The sequence below is a fragment of the Haliotis rubra genome, unplaced genomic scaffold, assembly GCF_003918875.1.
Source record: "Haliotis rubra isolate DU_JTF1 unplaced genomic scaffold, ASM391887v1 Scf894, whole genome shotgun sequence".
NCBI lineage: Eukaryota > Metazoa > Mollusca > Gastropoda > Lepetellida > Haliotidae > Haliotis > Haliotis rubra.
In genome coordinates, this window is record NW_025767628.1 from 373,530 (window position 1) to 397,405 (window position 23,876).

Genomic DNA, 23,876 nt, shown 5'->3' on the forward strand with positions numbered 1-23,876 from the left:
TTAGTGGTTTCTTTTCATTTAAGCGCGCAGTCTTATTTGCGAATTACTGCTACCTGATTGTCACTCGCTAATTAGCTCTCTGTTATAGGCGCGTTATCAACGCTTCCCGAGCACGGGATTACGGATTGAGCTGGCTGCTATTACGTAAGCGAGGCGATCCCTCAGATGACACGCCCACCTTCCAGCCTGTCAGATAAAGTGCAGGAAGTAAGTAGTGCAGGATTAGTTAAAAATTTAGTAAAATCTAAATATTTTTTATATTTGTGTACTTATCCTGCACTACTTATGATAAGGGCCCACCCTGTGCTATCAGCTACCTCCCCGCTTACTTTTGCCATCTGTGGGATTTACGGCAATAATCTGAGGTGGCTGACGTCACCTTCCGGTGACGCATGCGCAGACGAGTAAGCAGCCGAGACCAGGAAGTGATTGCAGTTCTACGTCTTTTTTGACATCGTCTGGCAAGCCACGCTTTTCGAGCCGTAAGCAATAAGTGCAGGAAGTAAGTAGTGCAGGATAAGTATACAAATATAGAAAATATTTAGATTTTACTAATTTTAACAAATATTTTCATAACAAATATTTCTTATTCATCTTGACTGGAAGATACCCTTGCAAGATGTAAAATCTGTATTGATACAGTCTTACATCCATATCAAAAATGGCACCAGGAACATCTTTTACTGCTTCAGAATTCATGGTCACTGCCAAGTTGTCATGTAAAATCAAAGATTAAGCCATCGATATTAAGCCATAAGATATGTCGCCATGTCACGTGAGACCCGCTTCTGCCCATTAACTGTTGGGTTATTACTGTAATAGGTGGAAGTACGAGTGTGTTTTGTAGATGTTTATTGTGATTTTACGAACTTTATATTCAAGTTTTGCGTTAGTATTCTCCTTTAATGTTTACTATGTTGTTGGGCATAGTGCAGTATTAATGTGTACTATGTTGTTGGGCATAGTGCAGTATTAATGTGTACTATGTTTTTGGATGAGAGTGCAGTATTAATGTGTTCTATGTTGTTGGGCAGGAGAGCAGTATTAATGTGTACTATGTTGTTGGGCGTAGTGCAGTATTAATGTGTACTATGTTGTTGGATGAGAGTGCAGTATTAATGTGTTCTATGTTGTTGGATGAGAGTGCACTATTAATTTGTTCTATGTTGTTGGGCAGGAGAGCAGTATTAATGTGTACTATATTGTAGGGCGTAGTTCAGTATTAATGTGTATTATGTTGTTGGATGAGAGTGTAGTACAGTGAAGCCCCCGTTAGTCCGGACTCCGATAATCCGGAAGTCTCGCCTCCCGGGCGATTTCAGCTTGTTACCAATCTATGCCTATATAATTTGCCTCGATAATCCGGAAATTCGGTTTCCGGAACCGGACGGTAAGTAGCTGTCACCAATCAGTAAAATAAACAGTAAATTGCTTCACAGTCCGGACACTGTAAGTCGTGTTCACGAACCGTAACAACACCGCCCGGCAATGTTTACTTAATTAACTGGCCAACTGGGTTGTTGTTTTAATTAGACATTAAAAGCTCCCGACTGAAGATACTGTACATTTACACTTTGATTGACACCACAATACAAAGGCGTGGATGACAAGTGAGCTGTTTTGTGATTGGTTAATGTACTTTGACAGAGAGATCCGGTCACGTGGACTAAAAGTGATTTTGCTTTACGACAATGCTGCAAGTCACAAGTGTGCTTCGCTAACTTTGCGAAATGTAACCAAATACCACGTCTCATATTCAACCGATGGATGCAGGAATAATTCGGACATTCAAGGCATACTACAATAGATCGCTTGTTAGACATTACCTCACCTGTGCTGAGGAAGGACGTGATCAGACACGTCGGATCAACATGCGGATGTCACTCGGTAAAATTATTGATGTGATGAATTAAGCTTTACATTAAATGCTTATTTGTTTTATCCAGATTGGTGTCGTTTTTGTAATTCTTAGGGAAGCAGCTTGGGTCTTGATTCAGTAGTCCGGACTATTCGCAATCCGGACGAATTTACTGAGAAACGCAACCGTCCGGATTAACGAGGCTTCACTGTATTAATGTGTACTATGTTGTTGGACAGGAGAGCAGTATTAATGTGTACTATGTTGTTGGATGAGAGTGCAGTATTTATGTGTACTATGTTGTTGGATGGGAGTGCAGTTTTAATGTTCTATGTTGTTGGATGAGAGTGCAGTATTAATGTGTACTATGTTGTTGGATGAGAGTGCAGTATTAATGTGTACTGTGTTGTTGGGCGTAGTGCAGTATTAATGTGTACTATGTTGTTGGGCAGGAGAGCAGTATTAATGTGTACTATGTTGTTGGATGAGAGTGCAGTATTAATGTGTAATGTGTTGTTGGATGGGAGTGCAGTATTAATGTGTACTATGTTGTTGGATGGGAATGCAGTATTAATGTGTTCTATGTTGTTGGTTTGAAGGAGTACCTAGAGGACCAAGAGCGGAGCACAGAGGATGAGTTCTTGGAGAAGATCTGGCCCAATATTAAGGAGATCTATAAAGCACCAGTGGAGGAGAGTGAAACCAAGGGAGATGAAGATATGTCTCCACCATCAGCTACTCATACTGTGAGTACATCATGTTACCTTTTGTTGGATGATACACACTATTTGGGTATAGGGTAATAGAACACCTGTACATATACAACACATGTCAGTAACTGAGAGGGCTGTCTGTATAGGGTGATAGAACACCTGCACATATACAACTCATGTCAGTAACTGAGAGGGCTGTCTATATAGGGTGATAGAACACCTGTACATATACAACACATGTCAGTAACTGAGAGGGCTGTCTATATAGGGTGATAGAACACCTGCACATATACAACACATGTCAGTAACTGAGAGGGCTGCCTATATAGGGTGATAGAGCACCTGTACTTATACAACACATGTCAGTAACTGAGAGGGCTGTCTATATAGGGTGATAGAACACCTGTACATATACAACACATCTCAGTAATCTTGATGGCTGTCTGTATATATAGGGTGATGTAGTAACTGAGTGGGCCTGTATACATATACAACACATCTCAGTAATCTTGATGGCTGTCTATATAGGGTGATAGAACACCTGTACATATACAACACATGTCAGTAACTGAGAGGGCTGTCTATATAGGGTGATAGAACACCTGTACATATACAACACATCTCAGTAATCTTGATGGCTGTCTATATAGGGTGATAGAACACCTGTACATATACAACACATCTCAGTAATCTTGATGGCTGCCTATATAGGGTGATAGAACACCTGTACATATACAACACATGTCAGTAACTGAGAGGGCTGTCTTTATAGGGTGATAGAACACCTGCACATATAGAACACATGTCAGTACCTGAGAGGGCTGTCTGTATAGGGTGATAGAACACCTGCACATATACAACACATGTCAGTAACTGAGGCATGTGGGCTGTCTGTATAGTGTGGTAGAACACCTGTACATATACAACACATCTCAGTAATCTTGATGGCTGTCTATATAGGGTGATAGAACACCTGTACATATACAACACAACACATCAGTAACTGAGAGGGCTGTCTATATAGGGTGATAGAACACCTGTACATATACAACACATGTCAGTAACTGAGAGGGCTGTCTGTATAGGGTGATAGAACACCTGCACATATAGAACACATGTCAGTACCTGAGAGGGCTGTCTGTATAGGGTGATAGAACACCTGTACATATACAACACATGTCAGTAACTGAGATGGGCTGTCTGTATAGGGTGATAGAACACCTGCACATATACAACACATGTCAGTTACTGAGAGGGCTGTCTGTATAGGGTGATAGAACACCTGTACATATACAACACATGTCAGTAACTGAGAGGGCTGTCTGTATAGGGTGATAGAACACCTGTACATATACAACACATGTCAGTAACTGAGAGGGCTGTCTGTATAAGGTGATAGAACACCTGCATCTATACAACACATGTCAGTAACTGAGAGGGTTGTCTGTATAGGGTAATAGAACACCTGTACATATACAACACATCTCAGTAACCTTGATGGCTGCCTATATAGGGTGATAGAACACCTGTACATATACAACACATGTCAGTAACTGAGAGGGCTGTCTGTATAGTGTGGTAGAACACCTGTACATATACAACACATGTCAGTAACTGAGAGGGCTGTCTGTATAGGGTGATAGAACACCTGCACATATAGAACACATGTCAGTACCTGAGAGGGCTGTCTGTATAGGGGAATATAAAAAACCTGTACATATACAACGCATGTCAGTAACTGAGTGGGCTGTCTGTATAGGGTGATAGAACACCTGTACATATACAACACATGTCAGTTACTGAGAGGGCTGTCTGTATAGGGTGATAGAACACCTGGATCTATACAACACATGTCAGTAACTGAGAGGGCTGTCTATATAGGGTGATAGAGAACACCTGTACATATACAACACATCTCAGTAATCTGAGATGGCTGCCTATACAGGGTGATAGAACACCTGTACATATACAACACATGTCAGTAACTGAGAGGGCTGTCTGTATAGGGTGATAGAACACCTGCACATATAGAACACATGTCAGTACCTGAGAGGGCTGTCTGTATAGGGTGATAGAACACCTGCACATATACAACACATGTCAGTAACTGAGAGGGCTGTCTGTATAGGGGATATAAACACCTGTACATATAGGGTCAGTAACTGAGAACACCTGTACACATACAACATATACAACACATGTCAGTAACTGAGAGGGCTGTCTGTATAGGGTGATAGAAACACCTGTACATATACAACACATGTCAGTAACTCAGAGAGGGCTGTCTGTATAGGGTGATAGAACACCTGCACATATACAACACATGTCAGTAACTGAGAGGGCTGTCTGTATAGGGTGATAGAACACCTGTACACACATATACAACACATGTCAGTAACTGAGAGGGCTGTCTGTATAGGGTGATAGAACACCTGTACATATACAACACATGTCAGTAACTGAGAGGGCTGTCTGTATAGGGTGATAGAACACCTGCACATATACAACACATGTCAGTAACTGAGAGGGCTGTCTGTATAGGGTGATAGAACACCTGTACATATACAACACATGTCAGTAACTGAGTGGGCTGTCTGTATAGGGTGATAGAACACCTGTACATATACAACACATGTCAGTAACTGAGAGGGCTGTCTGTATAGGGTGATAGAACACCTGTACATATATGTCAGTAACACATGTATCAGTACCTGAGAGGGTTGTCTGTATAGGGTAATAGAACACCTGTACATATACAACACATCTCAGTAACCTTGATGGCTGCCTATATAGGGTGATAGAACACCTGTACATATACAACACATGTCAGTAACTGAGAGGGCTGTCTGTATAGTGTGGTAGAACACCTGTACATATACAACACATGTCAGTAACTGAGAGGGCTGTCTGTATAGGGTGATAGAACACCTGCACATATACAACACATGTCAGTACCTGAGAGGGCTGTCTGTATAGGGTGGGGAAATATAAAAACCTGTACATATACAATGCATGTCAGTAACTGAGTGGGCTGTCTGTATAGGGTGATAGAACACCTGTACATATACAACACATGTCAGTTACTGAGAGGGCTGTCTGTATAGGGTGATAGAACACCTGGATCTATACAACACATGTCAGTAACTGAGAGGGCTGTCTATATAGGGTGATAGAGCACCTGTACATATACAACACATCTCAGTAATCTTGATGGCTGCCTATATAGGGTGATAGAACACCTGTACATATACAACACATGTCAGTAACTGAGAGGGCTGTCTGTATAGGGTGATAGAACACCTGCACATATAGAACACATGTCAGTACCTGAGAGGGCTGTCTGTATAGGGTGATAGAACACCTGCACATATACAACACATGTCAGTAACTGAGAGGGCTGTCTGTATAGGGTGATAGAACACCTGCACATATACAACACATGTCAGTAACTGAGAGGGCTGTCTGTATAGGGGAATATAAAAAACCTGTACATATACAACGCATGTCAGTAACTGAGAGGGCTGTCTGTATAGGGTGATAGAACACCTGTACATATACAACACATGTCAGTAACTGAGAGGGCTGTCTGTATAGGGTGATAGAACACCTGTACATATACAACACATGTCAGTAACTTGATGGCACCTGTACATATACAACTATATAGGGTGATAGAACACCTGTACATATACAACACATGTCAGTAACTGAGAGGGCTGTCTGTATAGGGTGATAGAACACCTGCACATATACAACACATGTCAGTAACTGAGAGGGCTGTCTGTATAGGGTGATAGAACACCTGTACATATACACATAGTAAGAGGGCTGTCACATGTCAGTAACTCAGTAACCTGAGAGGGCTGTCTGTATAAGGTGATAGAACACCTGCATCTATACAACACATGTCAGTAACTGAGAGGGTTGTCTGTATAGGGTAATAGAACACCTGTACATATACAACACATCTCAGTAACCTTGATGGCTGCCTATATAGGGTGATAGAACACCTGTACATATACAACACATGTCAGTAACTGAGAGGGCTGTCTGTATAGGGTGATAGAACACCTGCACATATAGCAACACATGTCAGTACCTGAGAGGGCTGTCTGTATAGGGTGTCTGTATAGGGAAAAACCTGTACATATACAACACATGTCAGTAACTGAGTGGGCTGTCTGTATAGGGTGATAGAACACCTGTACATATACAACACATGTCAGTAACTGAGAGGGCTGTCTGTATAGGGTGATAGAACACCTGTACATATACAACACATGTCAGTAACTGAGAGGGCTGTCTGTATAGGGTGATAGAACACCTGTACATATACAACACATGTCAGTTACTGAGAGGGTTGTCTGTATAGGGTGATAGAACACCTGTACATATACAACACATGTCAGTAACTGAGAGGGCTTTCTGTATAGGGTGATAGAACACCTGGATTTATACAACACATGTCAATTACTGAGAGGGTTGTCTTTATAGGGTGATAGAACACCTACACATATACAACACTGATAAAACACACATATATTTACATTTTGCTTATGTTTTGTTGATTAAAGGTGTAATATCACTTGGTAAGAAGTATTTTACACCTTCAAACATGAGTGACCAGGGCTCCAGATAATTTTTCAACGTCAGGAGTACGTACTCCTTATTTTTTCAACACAGGAGTATTGGAAAACGTAAGAGTACAATTAGAGTACTGAATGGAATTTAATGGAGGATCAGTAATCTTGTGTTTCGTTTCATATATGCACAACAACATTGCTACTCTTGTGTGTCAATGAACAATAAAACAATACTTTTTCAGATAAATACGTCTGTAAATGATTCTAAGACCGTACACCATTGCTGTGGTGCGTATCTGCTACGTTTTCTCAATTATTTCTTACCGTATCGTGCATATTTTTTATCCGTACATACCCCGATACGGCCCTTATCTGGAGCCCAGGTGGTTCAGTTGGTTGACAGGATAAAGAAGAAAGGAATATTGTCTGACTATTACAAATTCAGTCTTGAGGGATGTGATTAACAGTTTTGCAAATGGCCACAGTTTTGTTTGTTGCCAGTGCTTGTTATGTTGTGATCCCAACTTTCTCAGTTTTGTGATGGTAGGCGATTCAAGGTTTCACCATAGGAATCTTTCCTGAGGAATGAACTAGACACTTCCAGTGGTCCAGCATGCTGCTGCGAGTATGTCCATATGTTGATCATGTTTACTTATGGCGGTGGGGTAGCCTAGTGGTTAAAGCGTTGGCTCGTCACGCCGAAGATCCGGGTTCGATTCCCCACATGGGTACAATGTGTGAAGCCCATTTCTGGTGTCCCCGCCGTGATATTGCTGGAATATTGCTAAAAGTGGCGTAAAACCATAATCACTCACTCACTCACTCACTCACTTATGGCAGTGAAACAATCAAACCTTTCTGGGACTCGCATAAGTCGAAGCAAGGATATTCCTAGTCATAAATTACGAACGGTCCCTAATATTTCATATTTTATAATTGTCCATGAAAAGATCACCATCTTTTATGCTCAGAGATTAAAAAGTTTCTAATTTCCCATCTTTGTGCATGAAAAATAATCATTTATAACTCTCATAACATCAAAAAACATGAATCAATTGTAAAATGTAAACGATACATAAGCATATTTAAACTGAATGTATTGATAATTGTATCATCTTAGAAAAAGTATTGATGTATCGTGGCATCCCTAATGTAAAAATTGGTTGAATGTCTTGATGTGTTGCTCATACGCTCAGTTTTGCATTATTAGACAAGCTCTATGTACCTAGTGTTAACTTGACATCATTAGCTATGTCCACAACGACATTCCCTTCATTGATCAGTGTCATCAGTAAAACTCTGCTCCTCAAGAGTAGCTTTTACACAATTGTTGATGTAGGTGTCAGCAGCTTTAGTTTAAGTGTCATGAAACTTTGTGGCAGCAAAACATTTTTGCTACTTACAGTCACCAATTTCAAGCATATGTTTGGTAATACAAGTTAGTGAGGGATAATTCACCTGTATAGATTCCAAGCTGTAGCTGGTATGGTGTGTAGATGAACTATCATTGTTTGCATTTTATTAAGAAAAGACAGTCTATGGAAACAGACACGTGTGCTGCTTAATGTTAGCAACACTTCCATTTTGGTTTGTTGTATGTATTGTTATTGTATATTTGAGTAATTCCATGTAAGGCATTATTTAGCATAAGTACAGCATTGATCAAGTTTGTAAGAGCCTCTGTTGTTCCTATGTCCATATTCAGAACCAGTTGAGTCCTCATGAACAATGTACCTCACTTGATTGACTATTTCCTGTCAACAAGTGTACTTGTTGCTGTTATTCTCCAGACACTTCTTCAGTGTATCCAGCTCACACAGACAGGTATAATTTGGTCCTAGGCCCATGTATCATTTCCCATTATCACATAGCAATTGCATTGAGAACACAAAATGTGTGTGTTCAATGAACAATGAAGCAGGGTAGAGATTAGAAGTGTAACAATGCCATGAGGCCACAATACAATATGTTTCCTCAACATATGGGTATGATTTGATTTTTATATCCCAATACTATGGTTCTATTTCATAGCTTTATGTTTTCACCTCAATACCCAGAATCATTTGTTTTCCAATATAATCAGATAGCAAAGATGGTATATTGTAAGGGAGAAATATGTAAGCTTGGAGGCACTGTGTCGATTGAGCTATTTATGGCCAACAAGCAAATACTAGTGAATCTGCATAAACTGGTTCTTGAACAGTTTTTGTTATTGTTCCCATGTTTTTACATCATTATTTATAACTTGTAACATATCATGTGTATAATGTTACAGGAGTTGTAGATTGTATCATGATACAATTCTGTATTGCCATATTGCTCCCATGTATGGCAGACAGGCAGTGACATCACACAGCTCTTGTTGCCCCAAAATTTGAATTTCAAGCTGTTTGTTGTCCCCATAAAAACTTAAGATACTCTATTCTTTGTTGATTTCTATGATGTTTTCTAGCCCAAATGTATCGCCACCCACACTTTGAATAATGTAGTTGAAGCAACCCTGCATTTCGTAACATATAGTTGTATGTCTTGATTTCAAAATGCCCACCCACTGGTAGAAGTACTACGTGTGCTTCTATGGTTATGTTGTCATCAAGCTGGACGTGGATCAAGTATTTTTGATATCTGGAAAAAGGAATGTACACATTAAACAGGATATTCCAGACAATTCCAAATCTGCTGTTGTTGTACTACACATAATTGCTGAGACATCATATGAGACTCTTAATCAACTTACAGAGAAGTACAAGTGAAGACTCTACAATGGGTGCAACACATCAGATGTTTACCAATGTAACCATGGAAACTGGTTATGTTAATCATATTTCTCTTTTGTATTGAGGACTGGGATGCAACAAGTACAAATAAAACTGGTAGTTCATCATAAATACATTTAGATGTTTTGCCTTAATATTTCTAAAGGGACCGTTCATAATTTATGGCTAGGGGGCTGATAATGATTTTTGTGGAGAAGCATGTACAATGTGGATGACCCCCCCTAAAATATATGTACAAAATAAGTGACCCCTGCATGTCAAGTACAAAATCAATTACCCCCCTCCCCTTCCCATAATTTCTAAGCATAATTTTAAACATATTTTTATGTACAAAATTGCTGACCCCCCCCTTAGTGCGTGTGTACAAAATTGATGACCCCTAGCTCCCCAGAACAAAATGGGTGACCCCAATCATCATCATTCTCTCTCTCTCTCTCTCTCTCTCTCTCTCTCTCTCTCTCTCTCTCTCTCTCTCTCTCTCTCTCTCTCTCTCTCTCTCTCTCTCTCTCTCTCTCTCTCTCTCTCTCTCTCTCTCTCTCTCTCTCTCTCTCTCTCTCACACACACACACACACACACACACACACACACACACACACACACACACACACACACACACACACACACACACACATACGTATGTGATTTTGATTATATTGTAGCTGGCAGATTGCAATTGGCGAGTGAAAATGAGTTACATGCCCGATGAAAAATCGTCTCGACTAGCTGCTGAGCCTGAGACTGTAGGAAGCGTAATTTCTTTCGAATCAATTAATCTATCTGGCAATTCACCTCCATCACAGATATTAGCAGGGGAAGGGTAACTGAATTTTGTTGTTTGGGTTTTATAATTTTATAAAAACCGTGAACACAACCACATGTTCATGTTGCAGATCGTTTCGGTATCTATAAATAGATTCAACACTGCGCGTGGCGCCTTTACTTAGTTATCCGTTGGCGTTGTTCAAATTTAGTTCAATAATCTGAAAACATGGGTTTCTATCTTTGAATAAGAGAATGGTAAATAAAAAGCAGAAAATATTTCCCATCTACTACTTCGTGCATCTTATTTGTCTGTATATAATTAATGTAAACAAATCAATCACAGCATAACCTATTTGATCTTATTTGGAAATCTGGAAAAGGTACATTGGGCTTGTAAACAGTATGTTTCCATGGACGTATCTGGACATACCCAGAAGCAAATATTCAACAGCTGATCTGCAGCAATTCTCAGTAAAGTTTCTCTCTTCAAAATCTGTACACCATGATAAAATGACACTGAATGTAAGGAAATCATTGTTTTAATCATCATTTCCATTTAATTTTTCTATATGCACTTTGTTGCTGAATCCTAATTTACATACAAACTTCCACAATACTGGACTTCATGAACTGCCAGTGTTTATGTACAGGTATGTCACAGCATTAGAACACAAAGAAGATCCAACATACAGTCTGCACCTGTACTCTAGCTGACCCATCTTCCAGAAATAGGAAACATGTGATGCAAAATCTTTGAACAGAGGATCCACAGTTATCCGAACAATTAACTAGCATTGAAATAGAATGTTACACAAAATACAAATTAAGATCTATTGTTTTTGTCATCAGAGATGTTTAACTGCTAACTACTAGTGTAAATAAGGTGCAAAGAATATATCCTATGTTCAAAGCTTTTCGTCAATACAATTACATATTGACATTATTGCTTCTTAAACAATGATAATTTTTGTTTTATTAGATCTGAGACCATATCCCTAGAGGACATAACACTGATTTTGATCTATTTCCTTTTCTGAGATACTTACTGGTGTCATAAAAATTATAGTAAAGTTGGTTCAAAATTTGGTAAAAGTCATAAAGGTTTAGGAAGACACACATGAAAATGTCCTGAAGCGTTCACTTCCTACAAACCAGTGTGCAATTTAATATGAAGCTCATTTTCCACATAACCATCAACAAATCTTGAACAATTTGTCCAAATCCATCATCTTAATAAACACTAGCTTTGGCTCAGTCTTTAAATATTAGTAACCTCCTAAAAACACTGATGATTTATCAGAAGAATTAAATCAAATATGGGTTAAATATATGTTTCAATATTTATTCCGTTACATGAAAAGTCAACTGAGATTTATGTAAGTTATTTTGTTCCAGGACTGGATAATGCCTGACCAGGGTTTGACCAGCTACCTTTGCTTTTTCAAATTCTCTGGATGTTGAAATAACTTTAATGAGTTATGATACTAGCAATTACTTATATTAGTAAATATAGTATTTAAAAAAAACACATCTAAAAGCAGGAGCCAAAAAACTAAGTTAATACCAAGTGATTGTCCTGCCATGATATGTATGGTGTTTGTTTCCCCAGTTCTGCCTTAAAATCATAAGAATCTGATATGTCAATCAATTTATTATTGATTAGATTATTATTTATTTTATTACCCTTCCACGTTTACTGAAAAAAACAAGATTCTTAAAACATACCTTGCTATCATTCCCAGTGAATTAATCAAAATTACAGTTGTAATATTACTTCTAAAATGTACCAATATATGTGAATAATTAATGTGGTAACAAAACATGGAGGAAGGTAATTCCCATGCATCTCTTTATCAAAATTCTGAAATATTTAAAGCATGGTTTTATAGGCACTCATATGAATTAATTTTGATACTTGGATATTGTATGATAGGCAACTGCTGACACTGACAATATTTCCGTTTGAATAAAAAATATTACTCCTCGAATATTTTGCTCTGTAAACAAAATACTGTAGGCCTTCAGATTGTGCTTATGAAATTTAAAACATCCTAAAATGTGTGACAAATTGAAGAATATCTAAGAGCGAAGGGGGACAATATCCGCCATATTGTTCTTTCATGTAACAAGTTTTGCTATTTCGGTTGACCCTAACCGAAATCAGATCGCCGTGTGTCCTGGCTTTCTCGCCTCTCTCATTTGAGCTTTATGGCGTACCAACTCAATGCCTAGTAGTGACTAAAAACGTTAAGCAAAAACAATTTTGTAGTTACAAGAATTGTCTGTGTTTATAACACTTGCAAAGTCTTAAACTGCTATTTGTTGTCATCAATTGGTAATGATTTTGCACATGTGCAAAAGTGTGGAAATTCGTGCAAATTCTCTTCAGCAGGCAGACGTAGGTTTCCTGAACGATGGTGCAGACATTTAACTGATCGTTAGACCTTTTGCGCTTCTTGATCCGCCTCCATTTGTGTTGTCTTGACCGTAATGGTTTTGTTAAAGGTACACATCAAATCGCAGCAACACGTAATAAATATAGCGAGTGTAAATGGCATAATTCGAAGCACATCGCTTCGGAGGCATCGTTTGACCCCGGAAATAAGTCTGACAAATCTACACAGCGCGTCCGGCCTGCTGATTGGCCAAAATTGACGCATGCGCCAGTTTTGATTGACAGACTGGATCGGTCTATTCTGTAGGAATGTTAAAACTCAAGTAATTTTGTTTTGCCTTTCAACTGGTGATATTATCCATCTTCATCCTGAGGTCAGGAAGCATAAAGCATCCAACCTGCACCCTGTGCCTTCTACACATGACATGACCCTGTGCACGCCTGGTGTGACCTGGGTGAATCTCCTCCATCCCTGTCATTCATTGTAGGTAAACCCCCCCAGTATTAACCCTGACCGAAAGCAGGTGCCCCCTCCCCTAGAGGACGTAACAGAGGGAGGGTCACCTGATGACTTTGAGGATGATGATGATGATGATGGAAGTGAAGATGATGATGAAGAAGATGATTATAATATTCCTGTGAGTAGAGAATGCCCTTTCTGTCTGCTTGCCTAACATCCTTCTATTGTGGTGATGTGCCAGATGTACCCTAGTGTCATAGTAAGACTTGAAACTAGCTCCAAGTTAACAAGGCTCTTGCGGATAATGCCACTTCTGCTCCTTCACAGCTGGAGAATAAGAATGGCTGCTTTGTTATGCTTACACGCAACCACAGCTCTGAAACCTTTACGTTAGTTGTATGATTAAACTGTGTGTGTGGAACAGCTACTGCTTAATATGTATGCTGGTATTTGCCTACTGCAGCTACAGTTGTTTAAACCACAAGCTAACAAAGATGCTTATAAAGATGTGTTAAGTAGACAGTGAGATAAATTCAAAGATTGCTGTATACTGTAACTGTTATTCTAGACAAGATCTAGTGGAGCTTGTCATATCAATATTAGTCATGCACAATATGGAAGTCAAACTCTGATTATTCCAAATGTATGCTAAAACACAGTTCAAGATTAAGACATTCTAAACAAATCTTCTATATCTTTTATCTTCTATATATTCCCAGGATATTTCCTTGTAATGTGAAAGTATTTTCAGCATTTATGGCATTCCAAGTGAAAACTGTATGAACATCGAAGTGTGTTGTTCATACACTAAAGTTATCAATTTGGCAGTGACAAGCCAGTGGAAACACTGCATGTTGTGAAACTTCACATTGAAATGTTATAGTCAGTTGAAAGTTAGTGGTAATATTGCCATACACATAGTAGTACATGTACTAAAACAGTCGTAACACTGTGTTTGTTTCACTAACTGCAGTTGCTTTACTCGCATTGATTTTATTACCAATGAAATTACATTTGCAACTAAAATTATAACCATGTTATCAGCTATTGTATCTTTCCATGGACAAGTCGCCATCAAACATTTAGTAATTACCAACAAATCTTGATATGCCCTGGGGGTTGTCTATCAGCAAGTCACCAGCAGCCACATGAAACCAGACTGCTTTATTACTTAGTACATTGGATGTGTCTGTCTGTCTGTCAGGGCTTCTTGTACTTGCATGCTTGTGTTTGCATCAATTCCAGCAGTTTTTCTTTTCTTGAATGTCAGCAAGTCACCAGCAGCCACATGAAACCAGACTGCTTTATTACTTTGTTGGAAACTGATGCATCTGCAGCCATCCTCACCTGTAATTTATCTAATTACTACCGCACAAAGAATGACATTAGACATCATTTTTCCAAATTTCCTTGGGGAACTCTTTAAGCACATGTCACTGATGTTTCAAATGGTCAAGGTCACACAACCCCAAGTGTTTCAACTGCATTGGTTCTTGTTTGTTCTTGGGGCATAGAGCATCAAGTATCATCACCTGTCACAAACCTGAAATGTAAAGTGTTGGAATTGTGATTATATCTGGTTAACAGGGCATTAGAGGTGGTGATTTATTTTGTCTGATAGCAGTCTAGTACTCCATTGGTTTGAAATTTCTTCTGTTGAGAATGTGGGATATTATGAATGATGGTTTTTCTCTGACCCATCCTTGAAGCTTGTGGTTTGTTTTTGTATGTAATGCACCTATTGTTCAGTACACGGTTATGGATAGCACAATACTTTCTTTAGGGGTGCTGGTGGTGGGTCGACCATTGGTCATCTTCCAAAGTGTCTCACCTTTCACTGAAATTCATTCAACCAATGTAAAATATTTTCATATGATTGACCCTTCAGGATAAAGATAAATTTGGTCCATTTCAATGCTAAACAGTAGGGTACTCAGTTATCGGGGCAGTGGGTTAGCCTAGTGGTTAAAGTGTTTGCTCATCACTCCAAAGACCAGGTTCAATTCCCCACATGGGTACAGTGTGTGAAGCCTATTACTGGTGTCCCCTGCCATGATATTGCTGGAATGTTGCTAAAAGCAGCGTAAAACCATATTTACTCACTCGCTCCATCATCTTTGTCAGCTATCTCTGTACTGAAGCAACTTTAAAAACACAAGTCAGTACTGATGCAAATCACATATATACACATACCAACCTAGATATGCTGATCTGAAGACTTTCTGAGAAAAGCTTGTACTATAAAATTAGTCATGCTTTGTTTGTATTACAGGTTGTAATATGAGAACTAAAAGTTTTGTTATCAATGCTGTTTGCAGGTTTGGTTTCTTTCATTTGTAATATAGTTGGTAGCCCATCCCATACTGTAGCACCTGTGTCCCTCATGGAAGTCTCAGTAGTTTCAGCTGTTTGCAGAATGACAATTCATCTTGCAATGTTCCAAATATATCTGATGTGAGGTATACTGTGTGAGCCGAACTGAAGCTGGTCCTCCTGACAGTGTCGTCTTGATGCATGCAGGATGCATGGCTGTAACATGGACACAGTTCATCTGCTGCCAGAGACCAGCTATCTGTCTGTCTGTCTGTCTGTCAGGGCTTCTTGTACTTGCATGCTTGTGTTTGCATCAATTCCAGCAGTTTTTCTTTTCTTGAATGTCCACAGTGTTAAGGCTAGATCGTGCATGACTTCTGTTGTGTGAACAACTTTGAAGCGAATAGATATGTAAATAGATCCATTTTTTCCTGGAACAATGTAGAAATATTCTTCTTGGTAAGTTATTGGTATGATTGTAATGTTTGTGCAGAAATTTGCCCTGAACAGTGTCAATGTCTTGTTTTTTCACACTGGCTGTCAGACCTGTGAGTTGCTCATTTGAAGAGTGTGGGATATCTGATTTAAGTGCCGCAAGCTGAGGTTCTGCTTGGTAAACAAATTTATCTGATACTAACAGACTTAATATGTTGCCACTGAAAATTAACATGCATTTACTTCACCGGGCACTGTGAACCGTCAAGTTGGTTTTGAAGACAATGTTTGGGTGTTTGGAGAGCACTTTATCTTATTCTGTGTTTGCTGATTTTCTCTGAACCCTGACATCCTTCAGCATGAGTTGATTAGAAAGGGCACACGTATTTGTTGCTCAGAGCTACTCCAACTTCTGCAAAATGTGTTCGCCATTGCATCGTGACTATACCTTTTGCATCACCTGGCATGCCTGTTTTGTCTGCAGTGGAAGAACGTATGAATAGTTAATATAATGATGATTGTAATACCGTATATGACCGTCTATAAGACGACCCCATGGATAAGACGACCCCCAAACTTGACCCTTAAAATCAGTGTCAAAATGGTATGTTTCGTGCATAAGTCGATCCCCCCGTGATGGGGTCCTAATCGCGGCAAACACAGACCACAGACAACAGGCAGTTACCAATAATTATAACTTTGGTCCACATTATTCAAAGAATTCACAGTCATATATATTGTGTCTACTCACGGATAGAAACGAAGTGTAGTTGACAGAAAATGCATAATATATTTTGCTTCTCTAAATATCATATTTATTGTAGCAACAAACTGGCTTGCTTATTTTACCCCATTCAACAATCACGAATTGATTACCGCCTCGTTTTCACAGCTGATTGCTATTTCCGGCTCATATACACACGGTAAACTTAATCTTAATTAATTTATAGAGCAAAAACTGTAACTAAAATTACACAATGCTAGGATATATTTCTTTGGGTTAAATAATAGTATTCTGTATTATATTTTACTGATGACTGCGTCAGAATTCGTCCCGTTATATTATTGTGCATGTTTGAACTTGTTCGCGTTCTTGTGAACGTGTGCACAGCTGATTGCTATTTCCGGCTCAGATACACACGGTAATCTTAATCCCTGAAAATAATACAATGCCCAGCAAAAACAACTTATAACTTAAAAGGTAAATAATTTTGTCTAGTGATGTTTAATTGCAAATTTGACGTCTCTACTGACAAAGTCGTCTTCTGTTGTTTGTTCACGGGAAGTGATACGATGTTGTTTTCTTACCCCTGGAAAAAAGTTTGACGAAAGCGTAACCCATGGATAAGACGACCCCCTTCTACAGACTGGTTTTTTTGGTCCTCAAAATTCGGCTTATAGACTGTCATATACGGTATATGTTTTTAGAAGCAGGCACAAGTTCAACTGACAAACATAATCTCAGGTTCAGGTTGTTATGCTTTCAATCCAGCACCAAGGTCTATGTGTAAATTTCTTTTATGCTGGAAGGGAAATTTGATGCTATATTTTTGTTTCAGGAGAGAACAAATTCCCCTTTTATATCACTGTATCTCCAGAAACTAAGATGACGTATTTAGGATTTCACAGATGTTGTATAATGACATCTGACCATTACCTATCTACATAAGGTTAGACTATAGTATTCATCCAGAGCTTACTGTTTATGTGCAGGTATGCCGGGTATATAGGTAATGGTCAGTTGGCATTCAACTCATTTCATAGTATTTTGTAATTCTTAGCATTGCTATGAATATATATTGTCACTAAAAATAATGCCAACATGATTGTAAAGTTTTATTTTGTCACATTCACAACCTAATGTGCTTGCAGTGAGCCTTGATGTGTGTGTTATTACAGGCAGTGGAAGACAAGAAGGCTGAGGAGGAAGAGGAGGAGAAGATGCCAGACTATGATGAGGAGACAAAAAGACTCATTGAAGGTAAATACCTGGGTTTTAAGAGTTGTCATAGAGCACATTGATTATCATCCACTTTACTCATCTATGGTGACTTCCTGTCGGCAGAATCCCAAGCACATGTGTTGGTAGTAAGAGGTGGCTAAATGCATTCAATTGTCACACTACTAAGTTGATTGTGTATAATCTTAACCTGACAACACGGGTAGTTGGTTTTAATATCCATCACTCTATTGTCACCATGTTATAGCTGAAATCTTTCCTATCATTCAAATTGTCAACATCCTCTGTACATTCCATTGATTCCAACCCCATTGTCAAAAATTATTCGTGTACCTTCCTGGACATTCAACGTTTGTTTCAAACTGCAATACTTTGAGGTACAAAAGACGTTAAAGCTCGTTTAGTCTTGGTGATTGGCACTGTGTAGCGACAGCCCGATGGTAAAAGCTTATACTCTAGATTTAAAAAATGTGTTGTATCATTAATGATTTTTTTCAGAGGCCTAAACATGTCAAAAGCCCAGACAAATGCCATTCTTTAAGTGCCAACATCCATGAGTTTCTTAAAGCCATTATGTGTGCCACATCAGCTGTCCTGACCTTGAGACATGACAATGGCACCTTTGATTTTGACCAGTGGAAGTAAAAACAATCCACCAATCTCAACAGTTTTCCATCGCTTTTACACTGATCAATACATTTGATGCATTTGATGGTATCGTATCCATATGGAATAGATCAATGCACATAATGTCAAAGACTGGATTGTTTGGTCCAGTATTGATTATTTACATACTGCCATCATTTAGCTGATAAAGAGCTAAATTCAGTGTTAAACAATGATGTATCTATGTAGCTTCTGTTACATGATAGAAATGTTTGTATACAACAATTGCCCCTGTCACGTCATAATGTTAACAGTCATCTATATATTACATTCATACAAAATAACATCTTTCAGTGGCTGATGAAGCACGTCGTTTGTATGATGAAGCTGACAAAAAAGTCAAAGATGTGGAGTCACAAATAAGGTATGGCTCTTATTTGCAGTTGTATTTGAAGTTCCTCTCATCATTAAGTCCTACTCATGTGACAGCTTCTGAAGTGCTGTAGGTGTGCTGGTGTTATCTGTACAGTTGCAGAAGTGCTGTAGGTGTGCTGGTGTTATCTGTACAGTTGTTGAAGTGCTGTAGGTGTGCTGGTGTTATCTGTACAGTTGCTGAAGTGCTTTAGGTGTGCTGGTGTTATCTGTACAGTTGCTGAAGTGCTGTAGGTGTGCTGGTGTTCTCTGTACGGTTGCTGAAGTGCTGTAGGTGTGCTGGTGTTATCTGTACAGTTGCAGAAGTGCTGTAGGTGTGCTGGTGTTATCTGTACAGTTGTTGAAGTGCTGTAGGTGTGCTGGTGTTATCTGTACAGTTGCTGAAGTGCTTTTTAGGTGTGCTGGTGTTATCTGTACAGTTGCTGAAGTGCTGTAGATGTGCTGGTGTTCTTTGTACAGTTGCTGAAGTGCTGTAGGTGTGCTGGTGTTATCTGTACAGTTGCAGAAGTGCTGTAGGTGTGCTGGTGTTATCTGTACAGTTGTTGAAGTGCTGTAGGTGTGCTGGTGTTATCTGTACAGTTGCTGAAGTGCTTTAGGTGTGCTGGTGTTATCTGTACAGTTGCTGAAGTGCTGTAGATGTGCTGATGTTCTTTGTACAGTTGCTGAAGTGCTGTAGGTGTGCTGGTGTTATCTGTACAGTTGCAGAAGTGCTGTAGGTGTGCTGGTGTTATCTGTACAGTTGTTGAAGTGCTGTAGGTGTGCTGGTGTTATCTGTACAGTTGCTGAAGTGCTTTAGGTGTGCTGGTGTTATCTGTACAGTTGCTGAAGTGCTGTAGATGTGCTGGTGTTCTTTGTACAGTTGCTGAAGTGCTGTAGGTGTGCTGGTGTTATCTGTACAGTTGCTGTAGATGTGCTGGTGTTATCTGTACAGTTGCTGAAGTGCTGTAGGTGTGCTGGTGTTCTCTGTACAGTTGCTGAAGTGCTGTAGATGTGCTGGTGTTCTCTGATCAGTTGCTGAAGTGCTGTAGATGTGCTGATGTTCTCTGATCAGTTGCTGAAGTGCTGTAGGTGTGCTGGTGTTCCCTGTACAGTTGCTGAAGTGCTGTAGATGTGCTGGTGTTCTCTGCACAGTTTCTGAAGTGCTGTAGATGTGCTGATGTTCTTTGTACAGTTGCTGAAGTGCTGTAGGTGTCCTGGTGTTCTCTGTACGGTTGCTGAAGTGCTGTAGATGTGCTGGTGTTCTCTGATCTGTTGCTGAAGTGCTGTAGGTGTGCTGGTGTTCTCTGTACAGTTGCTGAAGTGCTGTAGGTGTGCTGGTGTTCTCTGCACAGTTTCTGAAGTGTAGAACAATTTTTATAGTTTTCTCTTCAATTTTTCAGCAATGCCAAAAAATATTTAGAGAAGGACTTTGGACCAGAAAATGAGTATGCTTTCCTGTACAACAAGTGTTTCGAGTACACAGAGAGGGAATACACCTATAAGTTATGTCCCTTTGACAAAGCCTCACAGAGACCAAAGTCAGGAGGATCGGAAACTAACCTTGGGTGAGGACATGTTGTCTTGGAATAATTGAACAGTAACATCAAAAAAGATGCCATTCCCTCAGTTAAGGATATTGTTGACTATGTAGTGATGCCTTTTCTTTCAAATGTTTCAGGCTCTGGGGTCATTGGGATGGGACATCCGATGATGGGTATTCAGCACAAAAATATGAAAAGGGCCAGAACTGTTGGAATGGCCCTGACAGATCCGTAAAGGTGAGAACAAAATAGTATATTTTGGAGGAAATTCCTGCAGTGTGAACATGATTGTGTTGTAGATACAGCTGCAGTGTGAACATGATTGTGTTGTAGATACAGCTGCAATGTGAACATGATTGTATTGTAGATACAGCTGCAGTGTGTATATGATTGTGTTGTATGTACAGCTGCAGTGTGACCATGATTGTGTTGTAGGTACAGCTGCAGTGTGACCATGATTGTGTTGTATGTACAGCTGCAGTTTGAACATGATTGTGTTGTAGATACTGCTGCAGTGTGACAATGATTGTGTTGTAGATACATCTGCAGTGGGTACATGATTGTGTTGTAGATACAGCTGCAGTGTGACCATGATTGTGTTGTAGATACAGCTGCAGTGTGACCATGATTGTGTTGTAGATACAGCTGCAGTGTGACCATGATTGTGTTGTAGATACAGCTGCAGTGTGTACATGATTGTGTTGTAGATACTGCTGCAGTGTGGGATGGAGAACCAGCTACTGTCTGCATCAGAACCCAGCCGCTGTGAATATCAGTTTGAGTTCGCCACACCTGCACGGTGCACACAACCAACGCCAGAAGAATACCAAATGAATTATGATCATGATGAACTATGAGATCCTAATCTATACTTTTAAAAATATCCACCATTTTGTCTGTAACAAATGATCAGTATCTCATGTAATTAATTGAATATTAAATGTGTTTCGGTGTCATTGAATTTTGTACCATAAATTTGACCTGAACTATCCAGTTATGATAAATATCTTGGATCCATTCACCTCCACGCATTTGTTTCTCTTGGCTGAAAAGAAGGCTCTCTTGCTCATTAACTCGAAATCAACAAACTCTCAATGCCATTCTTCTGCAAAGATCAAGTTTACATTTCTCAAATAATATATCAATATATTGAATGAAACGAGAAGATTTTTTCCTGTGCTTTGATATAGGAAAAAGGGGCGGTAGGGTAGCCTAGTGGTTAAAGCGTTCACTAGTCACACCGAAGACCCGGGTTCGATTCCCCACATGGGTACAATGTGTGAAGCCCATTTCTGGTGTCCTCCCTTTGTAATATTGCAAATATTACTAACAGCGGCGTAAAACCAAACTCACCCACTCACTGATATAGGATAGTTGTTATTCCAGATTACTGGATGTCTCACAACAACAATTGGATGTGTCTGTGGTATTGTGCTGTTCATGCTAAGTTCAAAGCATCGTTATGGTATGAAATGGGTCCAGGTGGTTTATCAAAATAGTTTGGGGATGTGATACACTGACCTTCTAATCAATCAGGTATGACTTGTCAGTGGTAGAGGATGTCAGTCTTGCAGATTAAGTACTAAATGTACATGTTCATCAAGCAGATTGTGAGTGTGCTCAATGTGTAAGATATTGTGCGTGGAAATAAAATTTATACAAAATCCCAAATGTGTACATTTTGTTACAAGAGCTGAGAATCATATGGTTCGAAAAATTCTCATGATTATGTTTTGCACCATGGGGTACAGAAAATGTCGGTATTTGTCATTACTCAACCATTTGTTCAGGTATCATTTTGAAATATAATTTCCAGCAAGCAATAATGGGAGGTAAGGAAGTTCTGAAACTCTCCTCAAGGATGTATTCAACATTGTTTGTATATATGAAGTACAGTACTTTCCACACTTACAGAATGTTTTGAACCAAATACAAATTTGGCATAATATTCCTTTAAAAGTTAACTTCAGAGGATTCTCGTTCCTTTGTACTGTTAACTCCTATCACCAGGCATATTGTTATTGATAATCGCTAGTCTCGCATAGATAACACAGGCCTTTTATTTCATAGGCAAGATGCCAATACACAAGAAACCGTACATCTCACAGCAAGTACTATTACGTAGAACTAAAGTACTGTCGGAAATAGACAAAAACTGTTTTTAGGCTGTTACTCTGTATCCCAAAAATTTACACAACAGCAAATAGCATATGTCGAAATAACCCACATGGCCTAACTGGGCCTTCAGTGAGATGCGTAATAGGATATCCAGAAAAGCATGTTTACTCGTAAAATCGGGCAAAACTTAGAAAAAATACCTGTAACTGCTGAAAACAATAGATCAGACTATAGATGGCAATTAGGTCGCTCAGCCAGGTATGACGACGGACCGTCGACTCACCTGGCATGAAATGCATGTGCTGCCTACAGGCACAAGGGGTCATCTCAAAGATAGTTTGTGCTTTTTCATGTGTGTTGACTCTGCCTCATCTATTGATTAACATCTTATGTGTCTTTCTTTCATAAAGTTTATGTTGAGATATGTAAAGAGTTTGATACCTGATAACCATAGAAACGCATCGTATTAAATGTCTCAAAATATATAGGTGGCATGACCACCCGATCGCGAAGATCGACAGGACTGGATATTATTTGTAAATTGTTATGACATGCCGTGTACTTCCCCAGTATAATTGCCCTAAAAGATTATCTTATCTTAGCTGATATCTCTGTCCCCCAGCCCGACCCCAACGATCGCCTGCGACACCCGTCCAGGTTTTGCTTTTGAGACGAACCCTCCTATCTGTTTCCTTTTATTGTGACAGTGAGACTCCATGGTAGCTACATCCTTAATAGTTTCAGCATGAAAGTTATTATTATTTACGCCAGCTATCGTTTATAATGAAGCTACGTCTAATTTCAAATTGGGCATTTAAAAAGTGTCCTTTGTAAGACAATATCGTCGCACACTAATTTGCATAAAGCCATGGTTTGTTCCAAATAAATCGTTTTGGACTTAGAAAAAAACCGCATTGCTCATTTCCGCACAGATATTTCACAC

The 23,876-nt window shown here is 39.3% G+C and overlaps 1 protein-coding gene across 4 annotated transcripts in view; it reads left to right on the forward strand.

Annotated features, from left to right (window-relative positions):
• Nucleotides 1-22,486, forward strand: part of LOC124263688 (glucosidase 2 subunit beta-like) — a 57,631-nt gene extending 35,145 nt beyond the window's left edge. For 2 of the 4 annotated variants that reach the window (XM_046698348.1, XM_046698347.1), the window contains exons 10-16: nt 2,458-2,604; nt 13,578-13,727; nt 18,197-18,278; nt 19,218-19,287; nt 20,675-20,839; nt 20,953-21,052; nt 21,523-22,486. In XM_046698348.1, the coding sequence (XP_046554304.1) occupies nt 2,458-2,604; nt 13,578-13,727; nt 18,197-18,278; nt 19,218-19,287; nt 20,675-20,839; nt 20,953-21,052; nt 21,523-21,672 (864 nt within the window). In that variant the 3' untranslated portion in view covers nt 21,673-22,486. Of the gene's footprint in view, nt 1-2,457; nt 2,605-13,577; nt 13,728-18,196; nt 18,279-19,217; nt 19,288-20,674; nt 20,840-20,952; nt 21,053-21,318; nt 21,391-21,522 lie in introns of those variants that run through there. The other 2 variants (XM_046698349.1, XM_046698350.1) reach the window with 2 other exon arrangements.
• Nucleotides 22,487-23,876: the final 1,390 nt, after the last annotated feature.